We start from the raw sequence: 21,741 nt of genomic DNA, 5'->3' as shown, positions 1-21,741 counted from the left end.
AGAAATATAGAGAGAAACAGAAAGGACTACATCTGGTGTTTATTGACTTGGAAAAATCATATGATAGGGTACCTTGGCAGGAAGTATGGAGGTGCTTGAGAGAGAAAATGTTTTGTCGTCATTATTTTGGGTCTGCTTTAGTTATATGACCCATACGACAATTCTTCACTCTTACCTGTAGGTAGAGGGAAAGATGGTGTTTTAGTATTGGATGTAATATTCCATTTCTCGTCGCCGAGGTTCCGGGATGAAGGGCGATAATAAAGCAATATCTTCTTGCTGGTGTTTATTGGCTTAAACTACATTGAAGAAGGCGGGTAGTTGAATATACAAAATACAATAAGCGTATATATCAGAATCATAACAAACATATGAGCATCGAAGCTCTATACACAATAAGGATTCATATCCTGCATACATGAGGTAGAATTTATAAGATCGAAGCCCCTGTGTCGGACTCGATACTAACACAATAATAATTGGTAACACTTATAACACTTACGCATTATGCAACACAGTGCAATAGCTCTGAACTGAACGTGTCTGCGGAGCTAAGATTTCCCGCGCTCGTTACATAACGTCTTGCATACATAACAGTCTCCTCCCCCTTTACCTGTGACTAAGATACACTTCTTAACCAAATTTTCAATGTCCCTATCAACACCTGGCCACCAAACATAAGTTCTAGCAATTGACTTTGATCTGACAATACCTTGGTGGTCTGCATGTATTTCTGATAGAACTCTATTCCTTAATGCATTTGGAATTACTACTCTTGATCCTCTCAAAATACATTTACTCTGGTTGACCTTGATATTGTGTTCTTTTAGTTTCTTTAGAACTGCACGTAACCTTTCTCTATGCTCTTTTTTGTTTTTGCCAGCAACTAAGATGTCATCAATGAAAATGAATACTCCTGACATACCTGCAAATATTTTGTCCATTGTTTGCTGCCATATTGCTGGACTGCTAGCAACACCATAGGGAAGTCTTTTTGGACGATACAGCCCTAAATGTGTGTTTACAGTACATAGCTTTTGGGAATTTTCATCCATGGATAGTTGTTGAAATGCTTGTCTAAGATCTATCTTAGAAAATACTGAGCATCCTGACAAAGTTGCAAACATATCTTTAGGATTTGGCAATGGATGTTGTGCTACTTGCAATTGTGGATTTAATGTCACCTTGTAATCTCCACATAACCTAACTTGACCGTTGTCCTTAACAATTGGAACTAAAGGTGTAGACCAATCTGAATAATCTACCTTTTCCCATGAACCTTCACTTTCTAACCTTCTAATTTCAGTTTCCACAGCTGTTTTCAATGCGTATGGAGCTGGTCTTGGAGCAGAAAATCTAGGAGTAGCATTCTCCTTTAAAACTAAGACTGCTTGTGCATTCTTTACTGTTCCTACTCTGTCTTCAAATACTTCTTTATAATCTGATAGAAGATTAGTTAATGAAATTTCTTCTTCTGGTTCTTGTTTTGTACCTGTAACCCTTAGAATACTAGGCCAATCTAATTTTATGCATCTTAACCAATCTAATCCTAATGATGTCTGTCCTTGACCCTTGACTACTGTCAATGGTAACTTACCTATCTCTTGATCTTTGTACTGAACTTTCACTTGTGATGAACCAACTACTTCTATGTTTGTACCATTATAACTTTTAAGCACTTTGTCTGAAGGACTTATCACTAAGTTAGGTATCGTTTGTGCTACTCTTTCAGAAATTATTGTCACATCTGCAGCTGTGTCTATTTGCATGGGTGTGAGTTTCCCATTTATTTCTAATTGAGCCATAAGACGTTCTTGTGCATCTTTGTTCACAGAATTAATGTGAAATGCAAATTGTTCTACTTCTGTGGTCTTATGTACACTTTCTTCATTTGAGCTAAAGCCGTCATTTGAATTTACGGTTCTATTGATCTGTTTTGTGGTCTTTCGTTTAGCAAATTTACACTGACTTGTTAAATGACCACGCTTCCTGCAGTTATTGCACGTCTGACCTGACGCTGGGCACTTATCCCAATCATTGCTATAATGATCTTGTTTACCACATCTAAAGCACGATTTCTTTTGAGGTTTTTGTGTCCCTATGTGACTTTGACTTTTCTGTGAGTATGCATTAGGTTTACCTTTGTTATATTTGGATATACCTGGGCTAGGCTTACTCGTTTCATTTGTTTGCCCTTTCTTTGCATGTTGGTAACTCCTTTTATAGGCTACATGATTCACCTGACAACTGCTGTTATTATGAGGCTTACCTACAATGACATTGGACTGGTAATTAGCCGTTTCTATTGCTCTTGCTATTTCCAGAACTTTTTGCAAATTTAACTTCTTTTCTTGCAGTAACTTCTTTCTAAGCTCTTGCGAGTTACTCCTTATGATAATTTGCTCTATTAACCTGTCTTCTAGATCTCCAAATTCACAAGTTGAAGCAAATTTCTTTAACCTTGTTACAAAAGAATCTATTGTCTCACCTGATTCCTGTGATGCTTCTATGAACTGATAACGTTCAAAGTATTTATTTGCTTGAGGAGCAAAATAATTTGTGAGCCCTTCAATTGCGTCCTGCAATGAATCACCTGTTAGATTCAAAGTATTGAATACTTCCTGAACTTCTAAACCTGCAGTATGAAGTAACAAAGCCTTCTGCTGCTTTTCGTTTATTTTCCCTAGTGCTTCTAAATAAATTTGGAAGCTGCCTATCCACTTTTTCCATCTTGTACCCACTGATTTAGGATCATCACCGATGCTAAAGCTGTCTAACCTTTGGACATCTATCGGCATTTTTTCTGTGATACTAAGAAGTTTAGGCTAGGCTAGGAATTTGGAAGTTCTTTTTCTTTTTTCTACCTTGTAGGCTACACTTGCATAGACATACCTTTTGCACTTTTACTCTCTAAACCAACCCTTTTTTTGTGTTAACGCTCCTGACTTGGCACAGCGCTGCTTGGTTTGAGTGTGATGAAGGCATCTAGGTAATTGAGATTCTTCGTTTTCGGGTAGACTTCATCCGTTTGGGGTCGTCGTCTTCCGCTTCTTGGCTAGATTACGCGTAGGCTATAGGCTCCATTTGGCTGCTACGAGTTCGTCACCTGCGTCGCCAATGTTTTGTCGTCATTATTTTGGGTCTGCTTTAGTTATATGACCCATACGACAATTCTTCACTCTTACCTGTAGGTAGAGGGAAAGATGGTGTTTTAGTATTGGATGTAATATTCCATTTCTCGTCGCCAATGTTTTGTCGTAATTATTTTGGGTCTGCTTTAGTTATATGACCCATACGACAATTCTTCACTCTTACCTGTAGGTAGAGGGAAAGATGGTGTTTTAGTATTGGATGTAATATTCCATTTCTCGTCGCCGAGGTTCCGGGATGAAGGGCGATAATAAAGCAATATCTTCTTGCTGGTGTTTATTGGCTTAAACTACATTGAAGAAGGCGGGCCGGGTAGTTGAATATACAAAATACAATAAGCGTATATATCAGAATCATAACAAACATATGAGCATCGAAGCTCTATACACAATAAGGATTCATATCCTGCATACATGAGGTAGAATTTATAAGATCGAAGCCCCTGTGTCGGACTCGATACTAACACAATAATAATTGGTAACACTTATAACACTTACGCATTATGCAACACAGTGCAATAGCTCTGAACTGAACGTGTCTGCGGGCAGCGGAGCTAAGATTTCCCGCTCTCGTTACATAACGTCTTGCATACATAACAGAAAAGTTTCTGAAAAGTATGTCAGACTAATGAAAGATATGTATGCAGAGGCAACCACGCACGTAAGAAGCACTGTTGGAACTACAGAGAAGTTTAAGGTGAAAGTTGGTCTCCACCAGGATTCAGCCTTAGACCCTACGTGTTTGATATTGTGATGGATGTTATAACATTGGAAGTTAGAGAAGAGGTGACTTGGTATGCACTGTTTGCTGATGACATTATGCTGACTGATCTAGCAAGAAAAGGTGTCCAACTCAAGCTAGGAAGATGGAGAGAACTTGAGAGTAGAGGCTTAAAGATTAGCAGAATAAAGACAGAATATATGTGGACAGGTGGAGAGGAATAGCAGGGAACAGTGAAATTGGGCCAAGAAGACATAAAGAGGGTTAAGCTCCTTCAAGTATCTTGGTTTTATTATGAGTGAGAATGCAAACCTGGATGCAGAAGTCAGTAATAGAATTCAGTGTGCATGGATGAATTGGAGAAAGTCATCAGGGATACTCTGTGACAGGATGATTAGTGCAAAAGTTAAAGGAAAGCTTCTTAAAAGCGTAGTTAGACCAGCCATGCTCTATGGGGTAGAGACTTGGCCAATAAAAAAAGAACAAGAAAGAAAAATGGAAGTGGCCGAGATGAGAATACGGAGGTGGATGTATAGCGTCACAAAAAGGTATAAGATCCGGAATGAATTGATCGGGGGGATGGTCAAAGTATCAGAGGTTTGAAGAAAAAAAAAAGCTCAGGAAACAAGACTGAAATAGTTTGGTCATGTCATAAGGAGAGAAGATGAACATGTATTTAAGAGGGTTATGAACATGGAGGTGGAGGGCAGAAGAGGGACGGCAAGGCCAAAGTTCAGGTGGAAAGATAAATTATTGAATGACATGAAGGAAAAGGGTCTAAGAGAAGAAGATGTACAGGACAAAGGGAGATGGAGAAGGCTGACTAGAAACAGCGACCTCAAACAGAAATGTGAAAAGCTGAAGGCAACGAAGAAGATTACGTGTGGTGTGCCACTTTGACAAGTACCGAGAGGAACGCGAATTTTGAAAGTTACTCTGATTTCACGTTTTCTTCGATGCTATCGCTAGATAGTTTAGTGGGTAACAAAAGTGTATCAATCATTAATCTTTTCCCGATAAACGGAATTAGGAAATATTTTACAAGTCTGTTTTGTGGCAATTTGTCGCTCACGGGTGTTTAAAATGGATTACAAAAAATTGTAAACTAAGCCATCTGAATATTTGTTTGCTATATTTACTAAGACATCCAAAACTCCAAAACTGTCAATAACTCGATTTTGCTCATTCCTTGAAATCGAAGACCAGTGCGTCTCTTACTTGTGTGGCTTCCTCCCATTTGTAGTCACACTTTATATATATATAGTATATATATATTTATATACTATAATATATATTATATATTATATATATATGTATGTATGTATATGTATATATAATAGACTTATCTCGTTCACTGAGACTCTCTGACCTGTCAGTGCCTGACTCGTCGCTGTTACTTTCTTGTACTAATTGCACCTATGAATCCTCTTTCTCCCTTCATCTCTGCATCAATAACGAAATATGATTGCCTGTTACTTGGAAATCAAGATATGAATACGAATATTGATAAGATAAAGAAAATAAGAATATATGAAGAGCCAAACTTCTGATAAAGATTGGGGAATGAAAATTATTAGAAAGAGACTAATGCTATGAATGACTAGATATTCCCTCTTTAGAACTTACAGACATATTTCCCCATGTCTTTTCATGATAGTTTTCCATTAGTCTTGTCCCTGAGACATTAATGTAGACCATTCATCAGTTACAGATTATTATTCATAAAGCCGCGATTCGTAATGCAGGATTAAAGTTTTGTAGGAATCCACAACTTCTGAATTTCCAATGACCACAGATAGTAGTTGTAAGGAAGCCTTGAGTAAGAATCTGCGTTAAATTTCATGCAAACGAAAATTTATGGAATGCCCGCTTACTTTATTTGAACATTATAATGAACTCTATGTAGGGGACTGACCAGCTGAACAAGAGAGATGATAAGTTTTTGCGACACCACTTTAAGTAACAGATAGAGTAAGGTATACTGACCCAAGTTCCCATCCTCTACATCCAGGAGAAGGCGAGAGCGGAAGCAGTGAAATCTGTTTTGGTGAGATCGGTTGCATTTACAACGGCATAGAATTCTTCCATCCGATCCATAGGCCCATTAATCTTCCACCCAACAGCAGGGAAGAAATCAACACGCTCTTCACCTTAGTCACGCGAGAAAACACGAAAGGAACAGTAATCGAAGCTCTGGACATCACGGAAGTCCTCAACACGACATTCAGCTCGACGAGGAAAACCAAGATCCTCATTCATGGATTTCTGGACAGCAACGGCGTTACCTGGATGCTAGTAAGTATGGTTCGGTGCTAGCATCTTAAGGTACATTTCGTCATTCACATGCCAGAGTTTCATTTGTTCTCTGAACCAAAAATAGATTGCAAAAATTGCCGTTGTTAACTGGGACAACCTGCTTAATGAATAATGTTGCCTGAGATTTATGCGAATGTACTAAGTTATACTTAAAATAAATATAATGGTGCCAGATTACAAAAAAAAGTAGACATTGCATTCAACCATAAATCAATGACATCTTGGTCAACACTTAAATCAGCAAGAACTGATGTACAACGAATCTTCAAAGATATAACTCACTAAACAGGACATGATGCGGGCATTACTTCTACACGATGATCTTAACGTCTTCATGGTAGACTGGTCTGGGGGTTCCAGAGCTCTCTACGCACAAGCAACTGCAAACATTCGTGTGGTGGGTCTAGAAGTTGCTCACCTTGTCAACTGGCTCAAGGACAAGGCTGAACTTCAGCCCAAGGATGTACACATCATCGGACACTCCCTGGGCGCCCATACTGCTGGTGAGGAAAAATTAGTTCGTTTAGGGATGCACTGAAATAACAGATTTCATTTCCTCAATAGATAGTTTAAACCCTTGCCAGGAACATTCTATTTCAGGTGTATTTCGTCAATAGATAGTTTAAACCAGCGGTTCTCAACCTGGGGGTCGTCAGCAATTTCTAGGGGAGGCGCGTGCCCTAGGGAAAAATGAATGACAAAATTCTCTAATTATATTTGTCATTCTCTTAACGAGTGAGGAACTAATATTCAGAAGTTTATGAAAAAAGGCAAAACTATCGCCTTATAACGTTACTTTCTTAGAGTCTACTACTGTAGTTAGTCTCGTTGGGCTGACAATGTTTTGTAATTATTGACCTCCCTCCCTATCCCTCGGAACCCCCCCCCCCCTTTTTTTTTTCAAGTCTGGGAGGGAATTTTACTCACATATGCAAGGGGGCCGTGGAAGGAAGGACAGACTCTTCGAGGGGGCGTGGTCATATAAAGGTTGAGAACCACTGGTTTAAACCAATTGCCAGAAACATTCTATTTCAGGTGGATAGTAGAGAAAAGCATAAGTTCATTTTCGTATTAACTTTTACGTTTTGATAGATGGTTTGCATAAAGAATATTATTTTTCCATTTCTTATCAAATTACAACTTCTTACTCCAATGAACGAGATCTACAAATCAGAATCTGTTATCAAGTATATTGGAATGTCAAGTTATTCCCGCTTCAGCTTTGCATTTGCTTATTAACCGTGTTCATCATTTGGTAAAGCTAATATTCACTCCTTTACCATATATACTCACGAGTTCGAAAATTGCTCCGTAGCGCAGCTAAAAATATTCAGGTAAATTATTTTTTCATTGTGAGTTGACAGTGATGGACAAAATGACCCGTCATATCTATTGAAAGCTTGTGGATGATATGACGTCCTGTTTCCTTCTATTTATTATAAGAACGAAGCAATGAATTTATCTTGAAATAGATGTATTATAAATGATATCATTTCAGTATTAAGTGAAATAATACGTTTATCTTTTATCAGTATACCAAAAACTTATGTAAAATGTAAAAATGTGAAGACCTTCGTTCACTGTTACACTGCAGGATATGCTGGCGAGAGGATCTCGTCGCTTGGAAGAATCACGGGTCTGGATCCAGCCGAGCCATTCTTCCAGTATATGCCACCAATAGTTCGTTTGGACCCTACCGACGCAAACTTTGTTGATGTGATTCATACCGATGTTGAATCCATCATATTCATTGCTCAAAGTACGTATCGTGGTGCTTCAGAATCCCATTGGTATATCGTACTTGAGCGATTACAAATAAACTTTGAAAACTAAAGGATAGGGAAACAACCGAGTGGACTAGCTGATCCAGTCATGCCAGCTTGTTGATCCACCCTCCGAAAAAGTACTTTAACACGTCCTGACACCGGAGATGGGCCCCAGTCATGAGTCATCGGTGGTGGGAGCAAAACTTCGAGACCTCTACTCTCCTTTCGAAGAAAGCAAAAGTACATTTTCGGAGGGTGGATCAACAAGCGGGCAAGACTGGATTAGCTAGTCCACTCGGTTGTTTTCCCTATGATTCTTAGAAGAATATTGATTGCTGAGGAGATATACTATACACATCCACTCTTATATGAATTGTTCTTTTTATTACTAATCAATTCTTCTTTTTATGGTAATAGCCATAGGACTCGGGCTATGGCAGCCCATAGGCCATATCGATTTTTATCCTAACGACGGACGAAAACAGCCTGGTTGCAATTCATTATATCACGTTCCCTTCACGGCTCTAACGGACGGCTTAGATTTATTTGAAGGTAAGTTTTGACCAGGAAACGCTGTTTGGCTGAAATTATTATCCTTATTAAGAATTTTGACTAAAAATCTTAATGTAAATAGAACGAACCTGCAAAACACACGGGGTTGCAAAATACAAATACACCTGCAGTTATTCGGTTTTACAAATGCTTATCTCATTGGATGCACCTACTGTGCATTTCATGGCCATGTACAATTCTCGTTGGTAAAATCTTACCAATGCATCGGATATGGATCGGATTTTGGAAATAGCTATTTGGAGACACAGCCTAACTGGCAAAAATACGCAGTGATGTCTAATGTGGATAATTAAGACACTTATCAGAGTTAATCAAAGAAATTTAAAGGGAACTTAGCTAAATAAAAGTAAACACCCAGAGAGAAGCTAGTTGTGACGTAAACTATTACATCAGGAGTAATAGCAGGGTTCCCAGTAGTACGATAATTATCGTAGAAACAAATATTTGACCCTCTTGCACAATAAGCAATACCTTGAAAATGGAAAGAATGGGCAACTTCAAATCCATAAAAAATGAGTATATAGATAAAACTGGGAATACATAGATGCGCTAACAACTACTGAACAACCCTACAACAAACATTAGTGTCAATTTCAAGCAAACGAGTCATGCGTATTGAAACAACAAAACTGATATATGGAGGCACACGAATAAAATAATGAAGGGGTTGCGTGCTATACCAAGCACTGTGGATTTATTATGGGACGGACCTTACATTATGCCAGTTAAGGTTAGAATACTTACGTTATGTTACTTTCATTTAGCAGGACTAAGCAGGTACACGTGAACCGGAACTTTTGATACAATATGAACTAACAGAAACTCCAGGGTAACAATAGTTTTCACAGAGAGTGTGTAAGACTTCGTCCATTTTTCAAGTTAAAGGAAACATGAATTGCGTCATGGAACTGTACTACACAATTAATATTCACATAGCCCATTCCCTTATTGTCCTCCACTTAGAGTCATTACTCATCGAAAACGAGAGAGAGAGAGAGAGAGAGAGAGAGAGAGAGAGAGAGAGAGAGAGAGTATGAAGGGTAGGTGTTTGAATGTGTGAAACAATATTAAGATTCCATATGCTACTACTATTACAACTACTTCCAACATCTGAGTCTTCATTCACAAAGTATGTGGGCGTGGTGTCTAGTAAAGTACATCATACTACAGTATCAATGAGTGAGAGGGCCCTTAGTAATGACGTTTTACTAGGCTCTATCTACGAGCCTTCCAGATTCAGTTAAGTTTCCCTCTAAATCTGTTATTTACTCTGATAAGTGCCTGAATTATCAACATTAGACATCACTGCATATTTTTTGCCAATTAGGCTTTGGCTTCGAATAGCTATTTCCAAAATACGATCCATTTCCGATGCTTTGGTAAGATTTTATGGAGACGAAAATCAATTAAACACGGCCCTGAAATGCACAGTAGGTGGATGTGAGGCAGTGGTTTGACACTTTTGTATATACGCCAGCAACTATTGTCTTTATGTGGGGAAAATTCACCATATATAGTTACCTGTAAAACTGACGGAAATAAGGTTCTGCATCATAGTGATTATGTCACTAGGAATGACAAGTGTGATTAATGGCATAATACTTCTGAGGGTGCGTCCATACTACAGTAAAACATTTCATAAACACAAGTTGGTCACTTGCCGAATACAGGTCCAACGACCTATTGGTAGTCCCAATCAGTCCATACGATTTATCCAGCGTTGGGCAAAAGATCTGTCCGCCACTTACGGTTGCTGACTTGTTTTAAACTTGTTCCTGATTCGTATGCAATAATTTACTGACGTGAGTTTATATGTTTTGCTGCCTTTTGCAACATGATGAGGAGAAAATCATACCGAATGCCAATGTGTATATTTCTGTATCTACTTTTGCACTGGCCAATATCAATATAGTACGTTGAAGCAATACTAAAGACGACCCTTCAGTCATTTGCCCTACTGACATTTCTATGTTTTCTAAGAAAGAAAAAAAAATGCGCGCACAAAATTCTTACAGCAAATTAGAAACGAGAAGAGGTAATTCTGCGAATCTTTATGTCGGCAGCAATAGCTAAACTTTCTGAATCTTGCTTTAGGTCAGTACAAATGATTTTAACCTATCAGTATGGAATGATGACCGTGAACTGCCTTCACCCCAATCAAACTAAAATTTATTAGTATATAGCAAGTCTGCTCATTAGTGTTTTCTCAGTGTCATCAGAAAAGATTTATAGAGAAATATGGTAATTGCCCTTTTATTTACGTGAATCTCATTCCCAGCACATGTTAACAGAATTGTCACAAGAATCAATTCCACACCATAAACGATCAATTATTACACAGTGTGATAAATTTTTATATATATATATATATATATATATATATATATAGTATATATATATATACTATATATATATATATATGTATATATATATATACATATAAATATATATATATATATATATATATATATATATATATATATAGATACAGACTTTAAAGGATGAATGTGAATTGAAATAAACAACTGAATTACCCGGAAATAGTCTACGCCTATTAAGTTTGATTATATTGCACCGAAAATAATGCTATTTATATCTTTTTAAGAAATATGAACTTCAACAAGCAATGATATTGCAGGGTTTAAAAAAGGGTTTTTATTAAATAGCCAACTCTTCGGCTTCGCATTTTTTCATCACTACTTTGGTTCAGTGAGTTAACAATTCAGACAGAACACTGAAAACTCTTATTTTTATTTGCTTTGTTTATTTATTTTTTTTATTTGCAGGAAGCCACATTCGTACCATGAATTTCGTTCCACAGAATAGGTTGTACTATTGAAAGCACTTTTTTTTTTTTTTTTCTCACAGGTTTAGATTCAGCCCAGAAGGAAATCGTGGCCTGCAACCACAACAGAGCTCCTAAACTCTTCACGGATTCGATTCGGTCTAAATGCCCCTACATGGCATTCCAGTGTAATTCTTATCAGCAATATCTTAATGTAAATGTTTTGCTGTTCTCCCTTCGCACCCTTGGACTTTGATAGCTTTAAAAGACTGCTTTTAGAGCCCTTCTCCAGTGAGATACATACAAATGTCTTAAGTTTAATCATGTTAATTTATGAAAACGAATTACGACTACAATAAAGTTTTACCGTTTTCAATATCCCGTAGGGCAACTGTCTGACTTGTGGTGAAGACGGCACTCTATGCGCGCGCATGGGCTATTACGCGGACACTTGGACGGGCGCTGAAAACCATTCATACGCCTCGTTCTACCTTTCGACCACCTCTGGACCAGACTATTGTGGTAAGTGTTTCTAATGGCTGTTGTATTCGTAGCGCATCTTGTTCTTGATGACGATCTCTTAGCAATAGCTGTATTCGTTTTAAAAGGGTTGCCGTGAATCTACAAAGTAAAATTTAATAGTTTTTTTTTTTTTTTTTTTTTTTTTTTTTTTTTTTTTTTTTTAAGCAAACTACATAGCTTCTCTTGCATTTAAATGCAGTAGAATATATTATGAGCGGACAGAAGTTGAACATTTTCCCCATTTACTACTTTTATATTTGTCTAAGTACCGCGAAATAGTGTCAAACAGCATCACATTAAAGCTTACATTTATAAAGGACGCTAAACATTGACAGAACTAGAAAGTGTTGAAGAAAATAACCACCTAATGCCTTTAGACCATTGCCGTGAATATGATATATACTTGCTTACAGATAACTCCAGGCGTTGAATCTTTTCTGTTCGAAATCATTTGAGACATTAAATAATGCAAACTTTTCTACACCATAGTATATCATTACCAACTCAAGATTGACCTCGGAGATCCGGACAGAATAGGGGGACGCCTACGGGGAAGACTCAAGGTGTCGTTCTTTACCGAAGAAGGAAATATCAGAGACTTCGATCTCACTCCAGAGTAAGTTCTCTGTTCGTCAAAGTTTCTAAACCTGTTTTTTTCTATACTTGCACGTAGGCTTTGATGAAGAGTAACTAATGGAATCAAAACTACTATATGTGCAAGCTGTTTCGCAGTGAGGCTAAGAATCCTTTGATAAAAGTCTTCCAATAGTGGACGTCCTAGAGACTGAAGTTAGTTTGCATTAACGAATATGATCCACGGCACAATATTAATGCTAGTCACTCAAACACTCCTTAGCCACTGACTGAGTTACTGTATATCATACTATTTACATAGAATATATCTTCTAATCCAGGTCTCTTCTTCAATGCTTTACTGTCTTCTTCTTCTTCTTCTCCTTCTTCATCTTCTTCTTCTTCTGCCCGCTTTTATTTACTATCTCCTCTCTCGGCTGCCCAGCTTCAATATTTCTGCTTCGACTTTCACAAGTCATTTAAAGTAAATGCCTTTATATAGATTTTATCATTAATGACAGCTTAAAGTTATAATTCTCGAAGAGGATTATGGCCATCTAAAATGTGCAATTGGTTTTGTTGTTGCTGTTGCATTCTGAATGCCTTCACTTATCTTATCCATCTCATCTGCCAGTAACCCTGGAACCTTTGGTCGTGGGGAGTCCTACTCGTATATGCTGGAACATACTGAAGACCTGAGTTCCTCAGCCGATGCATTAGTGCACTGGACTTACGAGACAGACGTTTTCAATCCACTGAGCTATTGCGTCCTCTTCTGCGATCAGAGTCTCCCTCTAGCTAAACTCACGTTCACAAGTATAGATACAATGAATACGGGGTAAGTGGTGAATTCGGCAAAGTTATTGCTTTGACTTTTCTTCACGCAGGAGCAACTAGGCCAAAAATTAATGCTTAGTAAATGATTTCACTTCATTTTAGCTTGGAACCTGACTAATATTAACAAAGGATTCTGAGTTTAATTAGATTAAAATATTCTAATTCTTCGTGGAAATGATTTATCAAAATAAGTATGCCGATCTCTCTAAAAAACAATTATGAATATCACCAGTGTGCTTCATTATCTCCAATCCAATTTCTTCAAAAAGGTTCCACGTCCGTTGTCATAGGAAGCAAAGCTTCAATTGGTTTCTTCCATTATTTTTGGTACAGGCTAAGAAAAAAAAAAACGAAATGGAGGGCAAACTTCGTGACCCACTACATTTAAACAAATTGAATTCGCTTAAGTATAGTTTAATACTCTTGGGAGCAAAAATAATTTTTTTTTTTTTTTTTTTTTTTTTTTTTTTTTTACAGAATTGGTGAGAAGGAGGACAGCGTCATCACTGGAGCTCCTGAAGGAGTCAGCATGTGCCACCGGCAGGGAGAAGAGGTCATCCGTGTTAAAAGTGAGGAAAGCGTCAGGGTGGTTTCGTCTCCTCTTTGCAAAGACATAGCGGAGATCACTCCGATTCATAGTGTTAGAAACCAGACTCTGCAACTCCTCAATGCTGGCATTGAGGTCTTGAACCATTACCTCAATAACAAGTGAAAAAGAGATTCCTGATCAGGCTTTAGTGACAATTCGGTAGTTATTTCTAATGTGATGATCTCAGTTAATGAACTAATAACAAAATCACTGAGAGCTTTCAGTGGCTTAAATACTGATTGAGCAAGCTATCACGAGTTCAGCATCGCCTCTGACAAGGAATGTTGACAAACTCTGATTGCCACTAGAATCCTACACAATGCTAGTAAATCATTATGATATCAATACAGCACTAAACATTTACTGACGGACCTGTCTTTAAGAAAAATATAAACATAAAACCACTATGCGAATTTCATACAGGAAGGAAAATAGTTCCAGTTGCTTAATATACGACAAAATCAAGCTCTCATACGATGAAAATATATGAAACAGAAGGTTATTTGAAGGGACAGTGAAAAGAAGTTCTCTTTCTTTTTAACAATTTTCTTTCTACACGAATGGGGGCAGACATGAAAATATCAGAATGAGTAGACACAAAATGTTATTTTAGATCTCGTGTTGTGAACTGCGATGATTAATTACATACCTTGTGCTCTTCAGGTAGTTAACACTTCATCATCTGTCCCATTCCATAAAACAAACGATTACAACTGAACTCCAATCCTATTTTGTTACTCGTGTGCATTCTCTGACAACATTGGTGATTATACATATATTCCCCAATTCTGTTGCATAATCTGAATTAAAAGAAGATATTTTAATTTGGATGTTTCAACATAATTTTAATACCGGAAAAATTTCATGTCTTTTACTTGGATTACTAACAAATCAAACCGTCCAATTCTTAGTTATATCTGATGAGATACCACCAGACGTCGAAAGGATCATTTCAGCCTGTTTCTTTGTTGTACTGCGTCAACACAACGGCTTAATCTCAGTGACGAATTGTTCAGGTCCTGGAGACAAAGGCCAGTGAAACGGATAACCCAGTATCTTCCCTTAGCCAAGGCCTGGAGTGAACAAAAAAATGGAGGGAAGAGGCGGCAGGCCCTTGAAAACATGGAACAGTAGAGAAAATAAAATTTAGCAGTCACTATTCCACCACCACTTTAACAGAGTTAATTGGAAAGAAGGGTGCCTTTGAAGAGTTCAAGGGATCTCCGGCTGCGGTGAGGCCTTATGATCGATAGAAAGATTACCTGGATTCGCTGTTGAAACGGAGACAAAGAATAAAAACAATAATATCAAGACCAGTGAAAAGCCATTTTTGTCCGCTTCGCTATATTTTTGGAGAAAATAAGATCCGCTATTATGTTGGGACATAGCCATGGAATTACTTTACATTTGAAGTTCCCATTTGAGGTATTGCATTTTAGATCACGCAAGGCTCCAAAGCTGTTTCACTGATCTGGAGGCTATCGATTGGTACCTTTGACACATTCGAAATGTGGAGTAATTACCTCGCCCAACAATTTGAAGGTTTGTGTTGGCGTTTGTGAATAGACGTTTTCGTCCCTTTACTCATAAAAGCCCTTTTTAACATTCTTAGATTATCTTAGAAAGAGAGCTTATAAAATTCATATGACATTACGCTATATTCTGAACTGAAAAATGGTGCACTTAACAGAAAATGTTGTTGATATATTTTCTTGAAGAATTTTTTCTGGGTAACCTAAAGTTTACTAATGCTAAAAAGGTGTCCTCAATCCGTTGTCAGCAGATGCAATGTCTATAATAAAATAATGCTGAAATATTTGTTCAGGAAGTTTTAGAAAATGTACTATGAAATAACCAATGGATAATATTAAAGAAATGTGATTAAGCTTGCATAGCAAATGTAGATGGAAATGATGAAGTGTAAGCATTTAAAAATGAGAATAATTATGACAATACTGGTTCAGATTATTATATGGATGTAAGTTTGAAATGTCACGGGTTAAATTTACAAATCCGTTGATATCTTGAACTGTAGGAAGTTTTAGCATAATTAGTTTACGTTAAATGTAACAAACCTTTAGGTTATTTTACGATAACTATGTACTTCACAAGGCAACGAGAAAAAACATGAGGAATAATGAAACAAAAAGGTTGTGGACAGACTAGGGTATTCGTTACCCGAGAATGATGTTTCCTGTCACAAGTTTTTGTTTCATATGACTTTGCAAATTGACGTTTGTAGTTTCTTTCGCAAACAGGGAATTGTAATGTGATATACTAGAAGTACATGCTAGGGATGAGGTTAATGAGACAGAAACACACAATCTGTTGGAGCTTGCACAGACACAAAATTCCAATAACCCAAATAAAAATTTGAATATACTTCAAACGTAATTAGAGTACTTGATGAATCAAATTTTACTAGAGGAGTTTACTTTGAGAGCTATATCATTAGTGATGGGATTCCTAAAAAGCATTATTATCTTGTAAACATTCGTGCCCGTGGCCAGTATATTGTACTAAGGACTATAACAAAATCTTTTTTAAGAAAAGAAGACTTAAAAATTAGGTATGGAATAGAATATTTGCTTTCTATCCGAATTTGAGTGATTACCATTGATATGAAGCTAAATGAAGTATATAAGAATGAATAACATAAAACTGTATAGTATTTTAATACCTTTGTAAATTTTTATTAAAATAAAACTAGCGATAAACTTTTAAAAAATAATTAGATTTACATGCACACTTTGAAAAAAAAAGCACCCAGGATGGACTCGTAAATCCTATGTAGAGACAGAGTTATCATAAAGAAGGTTGCCAGTGCTTTTCGAATGATAACAATGAAAATTAATGTAAAACAATTGAAGACAATGATTAGAAGCCCTAAAGCTTCTTGCATGTTCCCTACCTTAAGACAGATACAGTAGGACGATTCTTTACATGTTTAGGAATTACTCTGGCTCAAATCATATTTTGAAAGAGTACAATTAAAAGGTGGACTTTTCTGTTTCCGAAGAAATAAATTCTATTGCAAATGATTTCAGGAACTTATGATTGATTAAATTTGGGCCGTAGAAGCCTGAGCTGAAGAAGTTGGAGTGTTTGGACAACAAGATAAAGAAATCCAGAAAATAAAGTTGTAGAAACTGAAAAGCCCATGGTTGCACTGACATATAAAAGTAGAGGTGCTCGACAGCAAACATGAAGTATAGAAACGTGAATGGAGGCAGCAGAAGGCTTGTGGCCAAAAGGGACGTTGCTGACACCCTTTAGTAATGCGTACAGCATGCTGAGAAAGGTGTATTTTAATAATGAAGAACACCCGTTAGATTGCTGGAAACTCTTCTCTGTTTGAAGCTGTTAAATGACAGGTTGACAGTGTTCATCACCGATCGTGAACCTCATTGAATATGAAAGCGAAACTTGATCAAAAGCTTAGTGTTGTATTTGATGGCAAACTGAGTTTCAGTTTCATGCGAATGTAGGTTAATCATAATATCCAAGTCAGATTCAGTGTAGATTACACGTCATTTCTGAGTTCCTGTATGCCATTCAATTCAGTCTTTTTTCAGGTGATTACCTTGAGCTGTTAACACAAAAAACCTCACTGAACTGCTATATTAGTTTGGATACGAGTGATTAACACACATACACATGTAATCGTGGATGAATACATTTATGAATATATTATTGTATGCAATACCTGCAATTTTATCAAGCACTAATTGTTCTTTTTTTGCTCATAGCAAGCCATTATGTGACAATTTTTGCCCAAATGATTAACATGGCAACATAATATTCTTAGCAATGTACAGATTCACTTTCACACTTTTATATTTCATTCGAAGTAATTTCATGCACCCATTGAATTTTTTTTTTTTATCATCTTTTATTTTTTTCCAATAAATGTTTTATTGTCCTTCATGTTTGTCACGAGCATGAAACAGCGTGATGATTATCAGGCCTTTGAATATTTTCTTTTCATTAGCTGTAACATTCTGAGTTGTGATGTCTCGGATCACTGTGCTTTATATTTGTAATGAAAAATATCTGCACTACATTTTGTTTAAAACTTTTCCTTGAATCCTATGAATCCTGTTCTTCCCAGGGAATAACTTTCCCAGTGTTGTGGGTAAGTGCAAAATGAGTCAGGGATCTCTCCTAGATAGTGACCCCAAGCACAGTACAGATATTCACAGTCTTTTGTTTAGGTTTATACGTTCTTCCCCAACGGGCTGTACTAGCCACGCCGCAAAGGTGGATGCATACCAGGTTAAAACCCGTGGGGGTCACTACCTAGGAAAGATCTGAAATCAGTAAGTGGCTAATATGTTTCACGGTCTTGGCACACAACGGTTAGGGAAGAAACAAGAGACCATCCACTAATAAATTTTGTTTTGTCTATCATATATTAAAAATCTAAATCTGTTGGTGCACGAAACACAAAGAACAAAGTATTTTACGAATTTATGAATCTTATGTTTTCTATGTATTTTATTAATACATTATTGTATAATATAATGGAGGTTATCCCTCGTGGCAAGTATCCAAGAGTAATCTAATCAACCTAAATCTATGAACGGCACAAATTTATCTTTCGGCTTCATTACCTTTGGATATACGACCTAGAATCCTTCCAGCCCTGAAATTACATTTCAGTGGATTTCTAATATCGTATATTATTTAAATAATGCTCTCAGAGTAGCTTTTAAATAGCAAATTCTAAGCTATAAAATCTTCTTCTGCATCAATAACCTCGAAAGCTGCCATGTTTTATGCAAAATTCAATCTGCTCAAATTAAAGGTGTTTCCAGATATTTTCTTCCACTCGAAGATTGTAGTTAACCCCATATCACTTAGTCCTCGTAAAATGGAATAAGGATTGTAAATAACAACCAAATATACACGTATGAGGCTGAAGATACAATTCAGGTTAATTCCGAGGAAGTCAAATATACTGAAAATTAATATTCAGCCTTATCGACTGGAGACGGAAAGATGTTGTACAAATTCCTGATGTTCTGTGATTATTTTTTATTAAATATTAAGTTATAAGTAGTTAGCAGGACTATGCAGCCAAGATAATAAAAAAAGCAATTAGTATCTTTTGGCGTCACGATTTCTCAAAGGAATAAAAAAACGTTATGGTGTGAATTGTTTTGCATTTAGTAAGAAAATATGCTACTCCAGTTCAAAACCCTTTAGAGAGTGAACACTTTTCAAGCTGATAAAAAAAATGTTTACCCTTTATAACTAATGACGAACCTGAATTGAAGAAAGCATAGACACGTTAAACCAGTATAATCATTTGAACTATCTTCTCTCTCTCTCTCTCTCTCTCTCTCTCTCTCTCTCTCTCTCTCTCTCTCTCTCTCTCTCTCTCTCTCCGGGGAAAATGCATTTTACATGTAAACTATTAGTCAAGTCTTCACAACTTCCTTGTCTCCTGGCAAGCATATGAACATGTTGCAAGTTTCTAAAGAAATAAAATTCCGCCGATTCTGCAATGTCAGCTATCTTCTGTGAAAGAAAATATAATTTAATCAGAAAGCCAAGGGCCTTGCATATGCTTTGGGAACTCGAATCTATTAGAGAATTGTACTGGCGAAGTCTCTAATCAGATTTATTACGGACGTGGGACTGCAGAAGTTACTTCTCTTGTGCCTTAGAGAGACGCATTGTGCGTGTACGTCTCTTAGTTTTCTCCTTAACAATGGAATCTCACTTGCTGAGGAATTGCCTTTCTTAGAGCTGAAGAAATAAGGATTTTATATTGCACACGATAAATAGACCGTCACAGTTTCTCAAATCGAAAATCAATGCTTATCCAGCAATACGCCAAACCTTTATTATATCTGCTAAGAATAACGGTTTATAAGACGGCAGAATTAATTAACCTTTATCTTGATATAAATACAAATCTTTAGCCTTACTTATCTTTACTTAAAGGATTTTTTATCTCAAGGCTTAAATGATAACGCCATGGCTATGTAAAGTTTTGTTTATTCATTTAAAGGATTTAGTTTGATGGTGTCATGCAAAGAAACAATGATATATTTAAACCTTGTAACCTTTCATGAATGGTTTACTCTTGCTATTCTTTATATGTCCTACGAGTTTAGAGGTGCCTAATACTTGTAAGAAAATTTTTACTGTTTTCTGACATCACCAAGTCCAGGGAAGATTCAGTTTGTCTAGCCTGAGTTAATAGTTCTACTCTCAGAGCAACATTGGACGCATCAGAAAAACAACGTCGCTTATTTCAGGCTCTGAAAGTGTCAAGAAGCCAAAACTAAAAGGATGTACCAATTCCAGGAAAAGTAATTAATCAGTTCCACCCCACTGGATTCGAAAAAGGAATCCGTTGGCAAAAAGCATCTTGCCTATTCTTGATGAATGAGTAGATGCAGGGTCTTCATAGTATAACCAGCTGAAAAAGCTGGAATGAGTTTAGCATAATTCATTTCACAGAAAAAATCACAACGAAGGAAGGGCAGGAATCATCCACACTCCTCAATGCTAAGACGACATGCACAATGATTGTTGTAAAGAAGTAATTTTGATATGCTAGAAAGTTCAATAGATGAATTTGAATAGAAAACATGAGCTCTTCCCCCATTGGGCGCACCTGGGTACATAAAAAAAATAGTTGTTCCAGGAAGACACTGTCATATTTGAAGGGAGGTGTGGTCTTCCCTAAATGCCGGGTAAGCAATGTATGAATAAAGTGAGTCTGAGAATGTGAAAGCGCACGTTAATCATAAGGAAACCTCGCAACTGTATTGTCTTGCGTCATAAAGCCTACTACCTGCCTACTAAGGTGTGTTCCATTTGAAACTCGCAAGAGCACACACCAATCAGCTGAGACAGGAAAAACAATTAGTGGAAATGTTTAACTTGTAGATGATCTATAACGCTGTCGGACTTTGCAAACATGAGTTAATTAATAACGCCTGGTGTTTCCGTTTTCCATCACAAATAAAACAAAGTTAAAGTTGTAAATAAGCATAAGCAAATACAAAACAAAGAACACACTTTCATAGAGAGAAGTCGATCAAATTTGCTGATCCTCAAAGAAATAATCTCACACCAAAAGCAGGTATGTACCTAGACCAATTCTTGCCGTTCATAGGGCTTCTAAAATATCATTAATTATATGATATAATCATATATATATATATATATATATATATATATAGGTATATATATATATATATATATATATATATATATGTGTGTTATGTGTGTGTGTGTGTGTATATATCTATATTGATATATATATATATATATATATATATATATACTATATATATATATATATATATATATATATATATATATATATATATATATATATGTGGATATGGGAAGCGTTTCTATCAACCAACTTACAACAAGGAGCTGAAGGAAACGTTATGTACGTTTCGAGGGCACAGCCTCATTTTCAAAGCTTAAAGCCGTAATTATAATTTATAAAAATATTACAAAGACTTAAGAATTAAGAAATTTACAAATTAAAAAATATTAATACTTTTAACAAAAATTAAAAATTAAAAACACTAATATTCGACAGACAGAATGAAAGAAACAGACCGCTACCTTTCAGGAGGGGAACCAAGGACCTAATGACATAAAAAACAGAGACAAGGGCACACTCAAGACAGGTACAGTGTTGTGGAGGTAGTTTGATTGTTTAAAGAGGGAACAAGCTCCATAATATGTAAAGATTCAGTTATTGCTAGTTGATGAGGTGATGTGGCTCTGGAGAGAATTTTAAAATGTTTATTTTCAATATGTTGTTTACATTTTTCGGCATGATCACGTACATTTGAAAATTCAGGATTAGTTAATCTATTGCCTGTCCTGTAACTAACTCCCCGATGACAATCAATTCTGACTTTTAGTAG

At 36.5% G+C, this 21,741-nt stretch overlaps 1 protein-coding gene across 2 annotated transcripts in view; it reads left to right on the top strand.

Moving 5' to 3' along the window:
• The window catches only part of LOC135221898 (pancreatic triacylglycerol lipase-like), a 66,949-nt gene extending 49,057 nt beyond the window's left edge, over positions 1-17,892 (top strand). The window contains exons 3-11 of one of the 2 annotated variants that reach the window (XM_064259876.1): positions 5,882-6,165; positions 6,476-6,689; positions 7,781-7,945; positions 8,370-8,504; positions 11,394-11,524; positions 11,697-11,832; positions 12,322-12,448; positions 13,040-13,243; positions 13,720-17,892. In XM_064259876.1, the coding sequence (XP_064115946.1) occupies positions 5,882-6,165; positions 6,476-6,689; positions 7,781-7,945; positions 8,370-8,504; positions 11,394-11,524; positions 11,697-11,832; positions 12,322-12,448; positions 13,040-13,243; positions 13,720-13,954 (1,631 nt within the window). In that variant the 3' untranslated portion in view covers positions 13,955-17,892. The remainder of the gene's footprint in view (positions 1-5,881; positions 6,166-6,475; positions 6,690-7,780; positions 7,946-8,369; positions 8,505-11,393; positions 11,525-11,696; positions 11,833-12,321; positions 12,449-13,039; positions 13,244-13,719) is intronic. The other variant, XM_064259877.1, reaches the window with a different exon arrangement.
• The last annotated feature ends 3,849 nt before the right edge of the window (positions 17,893-21,741 follow it).

The sequence above is a fragment of the Macrobrachium nipponense genome, chromosome 3 (genome assembly GCF_015104395.2).
Source record: "Macrobrachium nipponense isolate FS-2020 chromosome 3, ASM1510439v2, whole genome shotgun sequence".
NCBI lineage: Eukaryota > Metazoa > Arthropoda > Malacostraca > Decapoda > Palaemonidae > Macrobrachium > Macrobrachium nipponense.
Note: the sequence above shows the minus strand (reverse complement) of the source record. Positions and strands in the feature narration are given on the sequence as shown.